General features: G+C 47.7%; 1 protein-coding gene across 1 annotated transcript in view; it reads left to right on the forward strand.

The window, feature by feature from the left end:
• LOC114774314 (syntaxin-binding protein 5-like) overlaps positions 1-16,450 on the forward strand; it is a 62,104-nt gene that overhangs the window by 19,951 nt on the left and 25,703 nt on the right. The window contains exons 3-4 of the mRNA XM_028966239.1: positions 9,008-9,089; positions 14,171-14,271. Of these exons, the coding sequence (XP_028822072.1) occupies positions 9,008-9,089; positions 14,171-14,271 (183 nt within the window). The remainder of the gene's footprint in view (positions 1-9,007; positions 9,090-14,170; positions 14,272-16,450) is intronic.

The following is a 16,450-nucleotide window of genomic DNA, read 5'->3' on the forward strand; positions in this document are numbered from 1 at the left end:
CGGGAGATGGAGAGGCCTGGTGAGGAGTGTGTGTGTGAGTGTGTGTGTGTGTGAGAGAGTTTTGCAGGCTACTGTAGTAAGTATGTGGTCCTCTTTAGCACTCAGCTATGTCCACCCTCCTATGATGTCATGATGTATTATATTTAATATTGAAATATATTTTTACAAATTTCAGGCATCAATAAGGAAATAATTGAAATCATTGATGAAATTATTTTGTATCAGTGCGGTTTCCCTCTGATCACCAATGTGGGACAGTGGTAGCCCCAAAACCGCCAAGGTGCCACTGAGGTCCCCTTGATGAAGGTGCCGTCCCCACACACTGCTCCCCGGGCGCCTGTCGTGGTGCCCACTGTCACCAAGGGTGACGGTTAAATACAGAGGACACGTTTCACTGTGTCACCGTGTGCTGCGCTGCAGTGTTATGCTGCTCTAGTGATGAATGACAGAATACATGTAACTCTGATATATACTCAGAATGCAAACGTGAAGCAAATAAGAAGAAGAAAGTGAAGTGGTTGTCATTGTGATACACTGCAGCACAGCACACGGTGCACACAGTGAAATTTGTCCTCTGCATTTAACCCATCACCCTTGGTGAGCAGTGGGCAGCCATGACAGTCGCCCGGGGAGCAGTGTGTGGGGACGGCGCTTTGCTCAGTGGCACCTCAGCGGATGGGGATTTGAACCGGAAACCTTCTGATTACGGGGCCGCTTCCTTAACCGCCAGGCCACCGCTGCCCCACAAAAGTGAAGTCCCTACAAACGGCACTAATTACAATGGAATAGAATGTAAAGTTTAACACCGGATTTTTTTGCAGTGTGGATGATGTTGACAGCCAGTTAAAAACAGTCTTTGTGTTCATATTTTGAAAGTGAGACTTTTATGACATATTTTACTACGTATCACTTTACATCTTCTTTTGCCGCCAGATATTATTTATGCACACAGCAAAACGTACGTAGGCATTAAAAATCACGGAAGTGCATGCGTGTGTGCGAATTAGGCTTCATTCCCCGATTCGGTGGTGACATTGTCCACAAAGACACGCAACAGCAGATACGGAGCCAAAGAGACACAAACAAACTCATCTCAGAAACATAATTACCGCTCCGCCAGCGTCCCTACAGGGGAGACGGGACCTGACAGAAACGCATTACAGGGCATTTTCACCACTGATTGTGTGTGTGTGTCTGTGTGTGTCTGTGTGTGAGAGGCAGTTATGCTGCTGCTTTATTGTGTTTGCTCGTCTTTCGGAGCGTGGGGGGTGGGCAGGGGTGTGGATGGACATACGGGAAGATAATAAGCATTGGAGATACTCCGGTTTTACGGCGATGTCTGTCTTATTCCATCTCCCTCTCGCACTCACACACACATCACACGCGTGGTGCACGTCGCGTGATTAATTTACCCCTCCGCACCCATCTTTGCCTTTTCATTCCCGACACGTCCCCCTTGACAGGTGGCCCCGCCCCCTGGGTGAGATAAGGAAGTGCTACATGGCTGTTTATCAGGGGATGCAGACAGGCAATTACAGATTACACCGGCCAGGAGCAGGAGAGGAGCGCACAGGCAGAGAACACACACATACACACATACAAAAAAAAAGCTAGCATCGTCCTAAGAAGGACCAACTTAAAACAAACGCACAACCTTCTCTTTCGTTGTGCAACTTGTGTGTCTGCATATGTGACCCTACAGCTGGGCGGTTTCCGGTTGGAAAGCTGGACTCGTTTTTTATTAGGACTCAGGGGTCATTAAGTGAAGTGATTGTCACATGTTATACACAGCAGCATAACACACGGTGCACACAGTGAAATTTGTCCTCTGCATTTAACCCATCACCCTGAGTGAGCAGTGGGCACCATGACAGGAGCAGTGTGTGGGGACGGTGCTTTGCTCAGTGGCACCTTGGTGGATCGGGATTCGAACCAGCAACCTTCTGATTACGGGGTCTTATATAGTCCTCTCCCTCGTTTAACGGGGACTACATGGCACGGGTGTCAAATGCGCTTTAATCGGACTACTGTCCCCATCCTGAAACACAGCATGTCCGACTGGGTGCTGACATGCCGCCTTTCTGCTTATATCAGGCAGTGTAGCTGCCCTGTTGGGGTGTAAACTTTACACATCTGTACATTTCGTACGTGCTGTTCACTTTTCTGAGTTCTGGCCGTGTTTGTCCGATCTCGGTCGGCCAGAACATGTTTACTTGCTTTGTTGTTTTTTTTTTCGGTTGGCGTTCTCCTCCCTTTCTGCTTCAGTCTGTCTCGCTCTCGGTTGTCACGGTGATGGAGTTGTGGGCTTGTCTGCTTGTCTGGTGAGATTAGACCCAGCTCTGACCAGATGTGCACTGAGCGACGAGCGTGTGGCTCACACACACACACACACACACACACACACACACTCTCTCTTGACAGGAGTAATTGTTTTTGGTCCTGACTGAAGCAGAAGGGTGTTAGAATTCGCAGGCCTGGCCAAGACGAGATGAAGGAAGTGTTCACATGCGGCCTCACATCTCCCACAATGAATCTCCAGGTTCCCTGGCACAACTCAAAAATGAAGCTCTGTGGGTTTTCTTCTCAACTCAAACCCCATAATCCTGATATATTGTCTGAATCGTAGATCGACAAAATAGGACTCTGTGTGTGTCTCTCTCTGTGTGTGTGTGTGTGTGTGTGTGTGTGTGTGTGTGTGTGTGTGTGTGTGTAAGCATGTCAGTCTGTGTCGGTGTGTGGGTTGGTGGCTTTGATCTCTTTTTCATTAAATGCCACCTGCAGGACAAACCCTGTCACGCACACAGAAGAAATATGATGGATAGGTGGACGGGTGGATGACTTGATGGATAACATGATCAGAATTTGTTGGTAAAGTGTCATAGGACAATTTTAAGGCTGTCTCTGTGTGTGTATGTGTGTGTGTGTGTGTGTCTATGTGCATACCATATTAAATAACAATTTGTAAATACACAATCCTTCAAAAGTTTAGGGAATATTTACATAAATGCAAGAGACATATTCTTGAGTGCAAGTGCAATGATGCTGTGTTCACTAATGCAAGTCGATCACTTGATATATTATTAGGGTGACGATCTCAGTGTAGCTAAAAACAGTGACACTGATATAACAATCAATAAAAATTTCACTCTAGTACAGTATCTGGTGCACTTAAACGAATTTTTCATGAAAAACAAGGACATTTCTAAACTTTTGGACCATACTGCATGTCATTTTTAATACAGCTGTTGAAATTATTGTACACTAATACCGATTTTTAATCATTTGACAGCCCTAATAATCATAATCAGTACATTAAAAATTAATTTGCTGCCGTTTATGGGAAAGCGGTGGCCTAGCGGTTAAGGAAGCGGCCCCATAATCAGAAGGTTGCCGGTTCGAATCCCGATCCGCCAAGGTGCCACTGAGGTGCCACTGAGCAAAGCACCGTCCCCCACACACTGCTCCCCGTGCGCCTGTCATGGTGCCCACTGCTCACTCAGGGTGATGGTTAAATACAGAGGACAAATTTCACTGTGTGCACCGTGTGCTGTGCTGCTGTGTATCACATGTGACAATCACTTCACTTTCACTTTAACTTCCATTCTGTTTTATCTGTTATAACAGCTTTTGGAGAAAATGTATTGATTTGTTGATATCAAGTTGCCTCGGTCACTTGTCATTTGCACGTTCAAAGTCAGGCAGCTTTCTTCCAAAGTGACATTTCCTTATACGACACTATATACGGGCCTAGAAACGTGTGAATACTGACATTTTAATCCGAATATGAATTTAATCCCAGCGATGTCCTCAAAAAAGGGCAGAAACACCGAATTACAGTGAAAAACGTACAAACGACAAAACACTGATGGATCATTTCTAGGAACCAATTAAGCAGAAGCGTTTTATTGCAAGCTGCTTTATAAAGTACGTTTCCGCAATTACCACAAGGATCCAACAATGTGTGTGTGTGTGTGTGTGTGTGTGTGGGAGAGAGAGAGAGAAAGAGAGAGAGAAAGAGAGCAACTGCCTCTCAGGAGAGGGTGTGTGTTCTGTAATAATGGTTATTTTGTCCTCTCTAATTTGTCCCACTGATGCAGCCATCTGTCTCTCTGTCTCCGTCAGTGGAACACGCTGTCCTGTCCCCTATGGGCAATTATCCTAACAGGACAAAAATTTAAAAAAACAGAGCAAACACACACACACACACACACACACACAGAGAGAGAAAGAGAGAGATACGCACGTCTCATTCACTCAAAGAAGAACAGATAGACAATGACAGGACGTAACATTCCCACCCAAGAAAAGGCTGCCGAGTGACACTCGGTTATTAAGCCCTCACGCGCATTAATAGACAGCCATTAAGGAGTCAAGCTGAACCCTATCAGTGTCCAGCACATCACAGCCAATGAGGGGCTGCCGTGTGCAAATGAGACCTTGTCCCTGTCCCGCCATGAGACACAGAATCGACGAGAGACAAAACGTCTCTCCGTTCTGAGACCACAATGGGTGGTAGTGGCCTAGTGTGTAACACACTCGCCTATGAACCCGAAGAACCAGGTTCCAATCCCACTTACTACCATCGTGTCCCTGAGCAAGACACTTAACCCTGAGTGCCTCCAGGGGGGGACTGTCCCTGTAACTACTGGTAAATGCTGTAAATGTAAATGTAGAATGTTCGGAACTGAGTCTCGGCTCAAGCTGCGGCCCACGGCATGGCGCTTAGTAGTGGAGTCCGAGCGAAACGCCACGCCCGGCGTTCGTCAAAACAGAAAAGACCTGCGGGCCGCTGTGTAAGTTCCCCGTGCCGCAATAATGTCCCATTAAAGAGGGGTGGCGGTTTTAATGGGCGGAGCATCATCGGCATGAGTCTAGACAGTGTGTGTGTGTGTGTGTGTGTGTGTGTTATTTTATACTACTTTTCTAAATAACTGAGTTAGGAATAGGCTGGAAATGCGGAATCCCGCGCCGTCCGCGCCGGTGTGTGTCAGTGGGCGGGCGGGGACCGAGCAACACACTGCGAAGCGGGGACGGGCGGCCTAATGGCTGGTAAAGGTCGCCCTCATTATGGCCTCTGTGGCGCGTCGGGGGCAGCGGGGAGGCAGGAACTCTGGGAAAGGTTACTAATGGCCAGCACCTTTACGGCGGCGAGCACAAATTACAGCCGAGAGGTTGGGGAGGCGACATCAGAGACTCTCTGTGTGTGTGTGTGTGTGTGTGTGTGTGTTTCGCGTTTTTTTAAGTGCTTTGCTTGACCCCTGTGTCGAGATGGCAGTGAAACATCATGTTGTCATTACGTGCAGTCGTGTGATCGTCCGTTTCAGTGTGGTTTTATGTGGAGTCGGATTTGTGAATCAGAAAACTTTCCTTGTATCGAACAAAAGCAAGACGTTGAAATGTAAAGTAAGCCCCGCCCACATGAGAGAAAAGGGCCAGAAGTCCAACCGAAACGAAAGTGAAAAAGAGCGAGATGTAAGAAAAAACTTAGCTTGTCAGAATTCCGACCGCTTACTTTACATTTCAACGTCGTTGTTTTTTTTGTTTGGTTTTAGGAAAGTTTTGTTCAACATTTTTGGCACAAATCTGACTCCGTAGTTCTAGCGCGTAGTGAACAGTTCTGATGCTCCGTTCAAATGTCAAGCGAAACGGAAACCAGGAAGGGGTTCATGAACGCGAAGTTCTCCATCTGACAACGACCATCATGACCTAACGTTTTATTTCCGTTGGGTTCCGTGTGTATAAGAATGTTTCTTCGCAGCAGAACGCTGACGTGCCAGGCTGTGGCCTTTAGTGGTAACTGTCCAAAGGCCACCACGTTATGGCTTTAACCTAAACCTAAACCTAACTGTTCAGCGTTCATGAACTCCTTCCTGGCCAGTGGTGGTCTAGCGGTTAAGGAAGCGGCCCCGAAATCAGAAGGTTGCGGGTTCGAATCCCGACCCGCCAAGGTGCCACTGAGCAAAGCAGGGTGGTGGTGGCCTAGCGGGTTCTAGACCCAGGTTCAAATCCCACTCACTACCATCATGTCCCCGAGCAAGACACTTAATCCTGAGTGTCTCCAGGGGGGGACTGTCCCTGTAACTACCGATTGTAAGGATAAGGGCGTCTGGTAAATGCTGTAAATGTCAAATGTCACCGTCCCCACACACTGCTCCACGGGCGCCTGTCTTGGCTGCCCACTGCTCACCGAGGGTGATGGTTAAAAGCAGAGGACACGTTTCACCGCGTCACCGTGCAGCATTTCGCAATGACAGTCACGTCACTTTCAACAGTTCAAATTCGGGTTTCCGGTCCAAATCGGGCAGCCACAGTGACCTCTGCCATCGTCTCCCACTTCCTCGTCCTCTGAGTCACCGCTTCAAAGCCAACTCTAAGCCTCCCTCTCCTCCTCCTCCTCCTCCTCTTCCTCGTCCCCCCCTTTCTGACTCACCCCTCCAACACCTCCTCGTTCGTTTTCTCCCCAGCGCGTCCTCCTTCTATTCCTGCCCGTGACTCACCGCTTCCTCTCGCCACGCAAACAGGCGATTGCGCTCGTCCCCTTCGCTGACGTTGTCGCCAAGTCGCGTAATCGGCGGCCGAATGAGACACTTTATTGAAAAGCGTTTGTCTTTACGCAACGTCCCGTTTGTCTTTTACGTAACGTCCCTGATCATCTCACAGCAACAGCAGCAGAAAAATGAGGTGTCATCCGTGACCGTTTCTGCGCGTGTTCGCCAGACAGGTCAGCTGGTGTGTTTCCTCATTTGGCTCAGTGTGAGTGTGTGTGTGTGTGTGTGTGTGTGAGTGTGTGTGTGTGTGTGTGAGTGTGTGTGGTAAAAGCGCCGAGGACGTAATCATGCAGGCAAAGCATCAGCACCTCCCCACCAGACAAGGGGAGAGGACCCCAAAACCCCAACTTTTACCCTTTAGAAGCTCTCGTCTCGAATCGTCTCTTTTTCGGGACACGATGTTTGGACGCTAGTTAGTTTGCACCAGGAGCAAAAATGCTGATCGCAAATATTAACGTGGGTCTCGGTGAAGCTGCCTGGGCTCTTCTGCCTCCTGCTGCTTTTATTTCTCGGTTCTTCTGGTTCCCACCTCGTGCGAGAACTTTCCTCATGTCCCTGATGCATCTGCAGGATGTCAGGAATGATGCCACAGCCCAGTCCTGGTCGCCTGAGGCCCAACTGAGATCTGAGCGTGTGTGTGTGTGTGTGTGTGTGTGTGTGTGTGTGCACATGCCCAGAAGGAATGAAAAGTCAGGGCAGAAATCAATAGAGGAATTCCCCTGTGAGAAAGCTGAGTGCCCAGTGCAACACAGCATTAACCTTCTCGCTCTCTCTCTCTCTCTCTCTCTCTCTCTCTCACACACACACACACAATATTTGATATCAGAATGAAATATGTCCCTTGTACAGTCACTCATGCATGAACACTTTGTTGTATTAAAGAGTGATAGGTGTGTGTGTGTGTGTGTGTGTGTGTATATGTTGCTCATGTCAGAGTAGGAAATGTCAAAAAGGTTATCATCATTCTCTCTTCACACCTGAGGCTAAACTGTGTGCATGTCTGTGTGTGTGTGTGTGTGTGTGTGTGTGTATGTGCCTGTGTTCGGTGTGCTCAGTCTGTGTGCATGTGTGTGTGTCCATGTGTGTGTCCATGCGTGTGTGCGTGCGTGTGCATGCGTGTGTGTGCATGTGTGTCCGTGCGTGTGTGTGTGTGTCCGTGCGTGTGTGCATGCGTGTGTGTGCGTGTGTGTCCGTGCGTGTGTGCATGCGTGTGTGTCTGTGCGTGTGTGTGCGCGCATGTGTGTGTGCATGCGTGTGTGTGCATGTGTGTGCGCGTGTGTGTGTGTCCGTGTGTGTGTGTGTGTGTGTGTGTGTATGCGTGTGTGTGCATGTGTGTGCGCGAGTGTGTGTGTGTGTGTGTGTGTGTGTGTGTGTGCCCCTGTTCGCTGTGCAAGTCTGTGTGTGTTCTTATTTTAGAGAGGTAGTTCTGTACTGTGACGGTTGTTGCGTCATTCTGCAGCAGCCGGTCACGTGACCTTGATGTAACAAGGATGTTTAAAGAGATGCAGTGTCACTGGGTCATGATGTCATCACTGCCACAAGTCGTCTCAGCCAATCAGAACGGCCAAATCAGAGCTACGTGTGATGTAATTAATATTGAGGGGGCAGAGTTCTCTCCCGCAACCGTTGGTGGATTTATTAACGCGCTACTGTTGCATTATGGGCAGCGTGCACTCGCTGCGCCCTCTCTCTCCCTCGGGCATGTTCTCGGAGAAGCGAGGAAGCGGAGGGGGGGGGGGTGCCAGGGCGGACTCTCTCTCTGTTGTGCTGAATAACGGTGGCGCGGCGAGGGACGAGGGAGCCTCTGAGGTCGAGGGGAAAACTTCCTGCCCACCGGACTGAGAATATGGAGCCTGAGCTCTGCAGAATGCTGTGTGTGTGTGTGTGTGTGTGTGTGTGTGTGTGTAATAACGGAGAATTCGGGCGCCCTGAATTCTGGGAAAACGCGTCTGATTTCACTCAACCCCTAATGGCTTTGGCAGATTTTAGAACCGCCGATATGAAGATGAGCATCGGTGGAATCGTGGCCCTTTAACGTTATTGATTTAGAACCGCCGCCCACTCTCAGCCCTCGTTTCACGTTCTTGACTTCGAAAAGAAAAACAAAGATGGCAGATTTCATCCACAGGAAGCGAGCACTGCAAGCAAGGGTTCGAAATATTCAAATAGAATTTTATTTACATGTTATATTATATTATATTACACGTGGGGCCTCACATCTGGTGGGTGGCGAGTTGGAATCCCGGCTCGGGCCTCGTGTGGGCGGAGTCTGCGTGCTGTGCATGGCGTGGGTTTTCTCCAGATTCTCCCACTGTCCACGCCTCCAACATTTATAACATGCTAAATACCTTGTTTATTCATTTTCCCACCCTCTTCCGTCTGGAGAGCACTCGGAATGACATTATTTCTGTTCATTATGTTGTATGAGGGTCTTGTCCTTAACTGTGTGATGTCATCAGTCTGGGACGGCCAGGAGTCGACTGCTACTGCCAGCATGAGAGCGGCGCCGCAGTGCTGCAGCTGCAGTTTCTCATCAATGAGGTGAGAACACTCACAAGCATATACAAACCCTACACACACACACACACACACACACACACACGGTGTTATGTATAAGAACACAGGGGCTCATTATTTTGCCTTAGAAGCCATTAAGGCCCCACGAGACGCCATCACAGAGCACAGAAATGATGAATTTCGACGAGCACGAGTTTACATGAATTTTACAGTCTGCAGTGTGTAAACACGATCAGAATAATCACTGGGAGGCCTGAGTGTCGGGGTGCCTACTGATCTGACAAATTGTTCTTTTGTTCAGTTGTGACTGTTGCTATCAAAGTGTGAAAATGCTTTAGGGAACAGTAGGATGAGATAATAAGAATTTTAATATTATTATTATTATTATTATTATTATTATTATTATAGATGGGGTTTGTAGTTGTGTGTTGGAATGGACAGATTTTGGGTCTGTTGCTGGTTTTATAATGATGGTTTGTGTGTAGATGGGATTTGTATTTGTGTGTTGGAATGGACAGGTTTTGGGTTTTGTACAGGTTGTGTAATGTTGGTTTGTGTGAAGATGGGATTTGTAGTTGTGTGCTGGAATGGATGGGTTTTGTCTTTTGTACAGGTTGTGTAATATTGGTTTGTGTGTAGATGGGATTTGTAGTTGTGTGTTGGAATGGACAGGTTTTGGGTTGTTTACAAATTGTGTAGTGTTGGTTTGTTTGTAGATGGGATTTGTAGTTAGGTGTTCGAAGGGACAGGTTTTGGGTTGTTGGCTGGTGTTATAATCGTGGTTTATGAGTAGATATGTTTTGGAGTTGTGTGTTGGAATGGACGGGTTTTGCGTTTTGTACAGGTTGTGTAATGTTGGTTTATGTGTAGAAAGGAATTATAGTTGACTGTTGGAATGAACAGGTCTTGGGTTGTATACAGATTGTGTAATGTTGGTTTGAGTGTAGATGGGATTTGTAGTTGTGTGTTGAAATTGACAGGTTTTGGGTTGAATACAGGTTGTGTAATGTTGGTTTGTGTGTAGATGGGATTTGAAGTTGTGTGTTGGATAGGACAGGTTTTGGGTTGTGTACAGGTTGTGTAATGTTGGTTTATGAGTAGATATGTTTTGTAGTTGTGTGTTGGAATGGACAGGTTTTGGGTTTTGTACAGGTTGTGTAATGTTGGTTTGAGTGTAGATGGGATTTGAAGTTGTGTGTTGAAATGGACAGGTTTTGGGTTGTATACAGGTTGTGTAAGGTTGGTTTATGTGTAGAAAGGAATTGTAGTTGACTGTTGGAATGGACAGGTTTTGGGTTGTATACAGGTTGTGTAATGTTGGTTTGTGTGTAGATGGGATTTGAAGTTGTGTGTTGGATAGGACAGGTTTTGGGTTGTGTACAGGTTGTGTAATGTTGGTTTATGAGTATATATGTTTTGTAGTTGTGTGTTGGAATGGACAGGTTTTGGGTTTTGTACAGGTTGTGTAATGTTGGTTTGAGTGTAGATGGGATTTGTAGTTGTGTGTTGAAATGGATAGGTTTTGGGTTGCATACAGGTTGTGTAAGGTTGGTTTATGTGTAGAAAGGAATTGTAGTTGACTGTTGGAATGGACAGGTTTTGGGTTGAATACAGGTTGTGTAATGTTGGTTTGTGTGTAGATGGGATTTGAAGTTGTGTGTTGGATAGGACAGGTTTTGGGTTGTGTACAGGTTGTGTAATGTTGGTTTATGAGTAGATATGTTTTGTAGTTGTGTGTTGGAATGGACAGGTTTTGGGTTTTGTACAGGTTGTGTAATATTGGTTTGTGAGTAGATGGGATTTGTAGTTGTGTGTTGGAATGGACAGGTTTTGGGTCTTGTACAGGTTGTGTAATGTTGGTTAGAGTGTAGTGTGTTCTGGGTTGACTTGTATCCATGTTATGCATTCTGTAATCGTGTACGATGTGTGTGTTGTGTAGTGACGTGTGTACTTTACGTGATGCGATGCAGTCTGCACTGAACTGGTCACACTGCGTTTGACGGAGGTGCTGGTGTTTATTAAAGTGGGTTGAGGCGAAGGGCAGCAGTGTGTAGTCGGGACTCGGCCTGTGTGTGTTTGTGTGTGTGTGTGTGTGTGTGTGTGTGATGTGTGTGACTGAGGGGAATGGGAGAGACCATTAAACATCTCAAGCAGTGAGGAACACTCTTGAACTTCTCTCACCCTGGGAGTTTAATGAGCCACATACACATTCACCGAGTGCGCACACACACACACACACACACACACACGGACACATGCATCCACGCAACACTCGTGCATGTAAATGCAGTGGGACATGTTTATTCTCACACACGGTAGCATGCAGCACACATAACGATCTGGATGAACGAGTAACGGGGTTTCAGACCTTCACTTCACTCACGTCCTCCTCCGTTCCTCCTTGTTTTCCTCCTCCCTGCTCCCTCGCTCCTGTTCCACTCGTCCCTCCTCTCATCTGCGTTCTCCGCCCGGCGCGAGAGGCAGGCCACGGGAAAAAAAGCAGCAGAAGGATAAAGAGCAACGGTGCGGGAGACGGGGTGGCGGCGTGGGACGGGGACGGTGGAGATAATGACTCCGACGCCGCGTCTGATGCTCAATCTTTAGGGTGTTTGTCTAATTAAGGCCCAGCGCTCGCTTGGCGAGACATGAGACATGTGAAGTGATTGTCACACGTGATACACAGCAGCACAGCACACAGTGCACAGAGTGAAATTTGTCCTCTGCATTTAACCCATCACCCTGAGTGAGCAGTGGGCAGCCATGACAGGCGCCCGGGGAGCAGTGTGTGGGGACGGTGCTTTGCTCAGTGGCACCTCAGTGGCACCTTGGCGGATCGGGATTCGAACCGGCAACCTTCTGATTATGGGGCCGCTTCCTTAACCGCTAGGCCACCACTGCCCCACTGGCGAGGACGACTTGAAGCATGCCATTACTGATCGCCCCGACCTGAGAAGACGGGGACGAAGACAAGCCATCACTCAGGGACGCTTTCATTAAAAACCAAACAAAAGAAAGATAGATTTCAATTTTGATATTCATTCATAATTTTTTTTTTGCCTTATTATAATTCCACTTTATTAAAATGTAGTGTAATTTGTTTCATTAATGAACTTTTTTCTTTTATTGTTACTCGAGTTGGAGATGAGTTTTTTTGGGGGTTTTTTTAATTTTAATTAATTTGCATCAAGCTGCAAGGTGTGAAAGGTCGGAGGTCAGAGGGCGTTGGATCAGAAAGCAGGTTCTGGCGGATCCGGAGCCGCGAGAGAATTGGCAGGAACGCTGTGCTAATTAGACAACAAGACAAAGCGTTCATCAAGACGGGACACCTAATTAGTGTCTTGGGCGGAGTTGAGCTTGGCCGGAAGGACAGTCGGCGGGACACCGACGCCCCAGCCCATGGATAGAAAGGGCAATTCATGTCTGCTGATGTACCCCATTTTACCGTATTCTGCCATGTTCAGGCATGTTGGTATGAGGGATGGAGTTGTGACTGTGGAAGATGAGCGATCGTGACAGGCAGCAGCAAGACGTCCCGTCCCCACGGCCTCCCGGATGCTGTTTGTCCGACGTTCCGACCCCGCGGGGTTCGGTTTCACCGCACTGCGCCCTGTCCCATCCCGTCTCTCCACCGCTGTCACCAAAGCTCGGTAGAAAAAGGATTGTGGGTGTGGCAATATGAAATATATGCGGGATTATATATGCTGTCAGCATGGACTGCTGGTGTGTGATAGCGAAGGTGAAGGGTGTGTGTGTGTGTGTGTGTGTGTGTGTGTGATGAGCTCATGTTTCCTTTCACCCGCCATGCTAGAGGAAGCAGGACGTTTCTAGAAAGCAGATACAGTTCAGTGAGTGCATGTGTGTACGCTGTATTTACTGTACTGCATAATTCATCAATATTTCTATCGCACAGTATCGTGTTTTTATTGCATTGTTACTGATTGTTCAATAATTAATTATTGACAGCACGTGGTATTAAAAAAGTCTGGTAAGAATTTAGGTGAGGGACCACACGCTCCAATCGGGGGAATGTATTAATCGAGGTTGGAATTGAACTGGGTTAACTGGATTTTACTGATTAACAGCTGCGGTTTATGGGTCATTCGGGGCTTGTTAGCCTTTGGCTACCCGTACCGTAAAAAGAAAATCTGGGTTACTTCTGACCCAGTATTGAAAAGAAGGCTTCTGCTGGTGTTAATAAAGCCCAAGCAGAAAGTAAAGTGGAGAGGTGGAACAGTGCCCCTGGCCGAGTGATCAGGTGGTTTGGCTGTTCTTGGTGGTTAAAGTGGTCCACTGCTGCTGGGTATGGTAAACGTGGGGGAACTTCAGTTGACCTTCATCATCAGCGTTCTCACGTGACCTAAGGCCAGACCTGTGAAGCTGTCATCAATGGTACAGACCACTGCTGAGGTTAATTGTCCTGATTGAGAGGTTATTAATCATTGATAGAGATTTTTTTTTTTTTTTACATATGCACCTTTCTCTAGCTTTCTCTGGCTGGCTTGTATAAATGATGATGATGATGATGATGATGATGAAAAAAAACGTATCTAGTAACAAGTACCATCAACCCACCCATACATATACACAAACATCACCTGGGGTTATGGGGGTTCTTTCAATCATCCCGACCAGCCCAGTTGGGTTTTGAGATGCTGTCACAGTTTGCAATATTCCATAAACCAGGGTGGTGCCTATTCCAATCACAAGCCCTGTTATCATGGTTGCGAATAGTTAGATGTCTTCGACGTCCTCCAGGACCTACCAGGCCCACGGCCCTCCACCTCTCCCAACCGTCCACTGCCAGGGACCTCAGGTCCCCCCGCACCTGGATTTCCCTTCGGAAAGATGGTGTCATTCGCATCGAGAGACCAGTGGATCAAATCCATGAATTCCTCAGTTCAAAGAGCAAGGCTGGGAGAGTCCCTCAAGGTGTGAGACGAAGGAGCGAGCAGGAGAACATGGAAGGGAGGGAGAGAGAAAAGAAGAGTCTGTGACTGTCTGAGACCCACTCCCCAGCAGCAGGACTGAACCTTTGAGTACTGAACTGGAGTGTGTGTGTGAATAAACTTGTGCTCATTTTGTGCTGTTGCTTTTCCTGTCCACAGGGGGCGCTGGTCACGGCCTGTGCGGACGACACCCTCCACTTGTGGAACCTGCGGCAGAAACGGCCGGCTATCCTCCACTCTCTCAAGTTCAACAGAGAGAGGTGAGCATTCTTACCCCATTTGAACCTCATCCACTGGTGTTTTTAACATGTTCGGTGGACAAGGACCATGTTGTGATTCTTACAGTCTTTGTAGATGTGAAACCAACCTAAACAGCGAGGATCTACACAGCAGGTCTCTAAAAATCCGGCCCGTACTTATTCATGCCGACTGGCCCCTGTGCAGGAGCTGCCCGAGGCTGCAGAAAGGCATTCTGGGTGAAACCTCAGCCTAACTTCAATGATTCGAGACCTCGTCCCCTCCCTCCCTCCCCATTTTTCCAATTTTTCTCGCACGTTCCGTGAAGCTTCAGCCAAGCAGAGCCCCTTATAACCGTTTTTAGAAGGCAGATCAACCATCTGATCGAATCCTATTAAATCAGTTCGATGGCGAATGCGTCATTCTTTAAACGTCTGTGCTTGTTGTTGCTCTGTTTTATTAATACGGATGAAGAGAACACATGCATCCACGGAACAGTAACGCGGGTCTGACCGTGCGAGCGTCGAGAGGCTTTCTGTTTGCGTTTCGCCCGGCCCGAATAAATGAGCCGCGAAATGAGACGCATGTCGGCCCAATTGGGAGAAGTAGAACTTTAATGGAATAAGCCGCGTAATTGTTCCAGTTGCAGCCGGCAGCCTCGTCCGTATCATGCGTTACTTCGTGTGGGTAAAAACCCAGAACCCAGAACAGACAGATTCGGCATTTGATGAGCGTCTGAGAACAATGAAATGTTGAACGTCCGTGTGGGCCAGAGCTCCGGGTCGATGGCCCTTCGTACCTTTCCCCAGACTCGCAGCCAGCAGAGTTTTTAAAAGTGGCTCGGGGCCGACATTCAGAAAGGCTCACGGCCGAGACAGAGCCAACAGTCCCGTCCCTCAGAGACGCCGAGGCGGTGAACGTGTCCAGCGGTGAGAAGGTGCCTCACAGGACACCAGCATCAGGAGAACTCTTCACCGACTGTTATTCTCCTTCCTTTGGCTTCTCCTGTAAGGGGTCGCCACGGTTCCATGCCGGAGACCCTCCTGACGCAGCCGTCCCAATTAAAAAATGTAATTAGACATCTTAAGATTTACAAAATGTAATACAACACTGGAGGACATTCTTTTACATTTTACGTCTATGCCCAATCAACTCCACGTACATTTACAGCATTTACCAGACGCCCTTATCCAGAGCGACTTACCATCAGTAGTTACACGGACAGTAACTACTCAGGGTTAAGTGTCTTGCTCAGGGACACGTAGTAAGTGGGGCTCGAACCCGGGACTCTGCGGTCTTACATTTACATTTACAGCATTTACCAGACGCCCTTATCCAGAGTGACTTACAATCAGTAGTTACAGGGACAGTCCCCCCCTGTAGACACTCAGGGTTAAGTGTCCTGCTCAGGGACGCGATGGTAGTAAGTGGGATTTGAACCTGGGTCTTCTGGTTCGTAGGCGAGTGTGTTTCCACACTAGGCCACTACCACCCACTGTTTATTTCAATTACGGACATGATGGACGTGTAGTGACGGGCGTAAAGATAAAAGTTGATGTCGTAAAGCGAGGCCACGACTTCCGCAGGGTCACCGCCCATCCACCCCTGCTGTCCCACCAGTGAAAAATGATTACATCTCTCCCTCAATTTCCTTCACCCGATTTGTATTTCCATCAATTATTTTTCTTTTCCAAATCAAAATTATGCAAATGAAGCCTGAGTGAGAGTGGCCGTCAGGGCAAGTGTGTATGGATGGTTGTATTTGTGCCACGGCCTCTCATTAAGAATGGCTTTCGTTATGCGATCCGCTCTCTGGGGTGTGAGGGTTATTGCGTTGAGTCAGGTAGTGGGTGTGATTTATGCTTATTATCGCGTCGCCGTAATCATTACTTTTCAACATCATCCGCTGGAAACCAGGGCACAAGTGTGTTTGTTTGCCTCGATGCTGCTGCGCTTTCGGCAACTGTGCGGTCTTCATGCTACTTGTGTTTGTTTTTATAATTATGTAACCTATTATTACATAATTTGCATAATTACTGAATTTCCAATACCGAGACTACACGCAGTGAGATTCTGTAAAATAGTAGCATGTACGTATGTTGCTCACTCAAGAGTGGAAAAAAATTAGCAGCCCGCACACCGAACCCTGTGGGACTCCTCTAACAAATTAGAGAATGTTCTTTTTGTTCGAGGTATGATGCT

The sequence above is a fragment of the Denticeps clupeoides genome, unplaced genomic scaffold (genome assembly GCF_900700375.1).
Source record: "Denticeps clupeoides unplaced genomic scaffold, fDenClu1.1, whole genome shotgun sequence".
Lineage (NCBI taxonomy): Eukaryota > Metazoa > Chordata > Actinopteri > Clupeiformes > Denticipitidae > Denticeps > Denticeps clupeoides.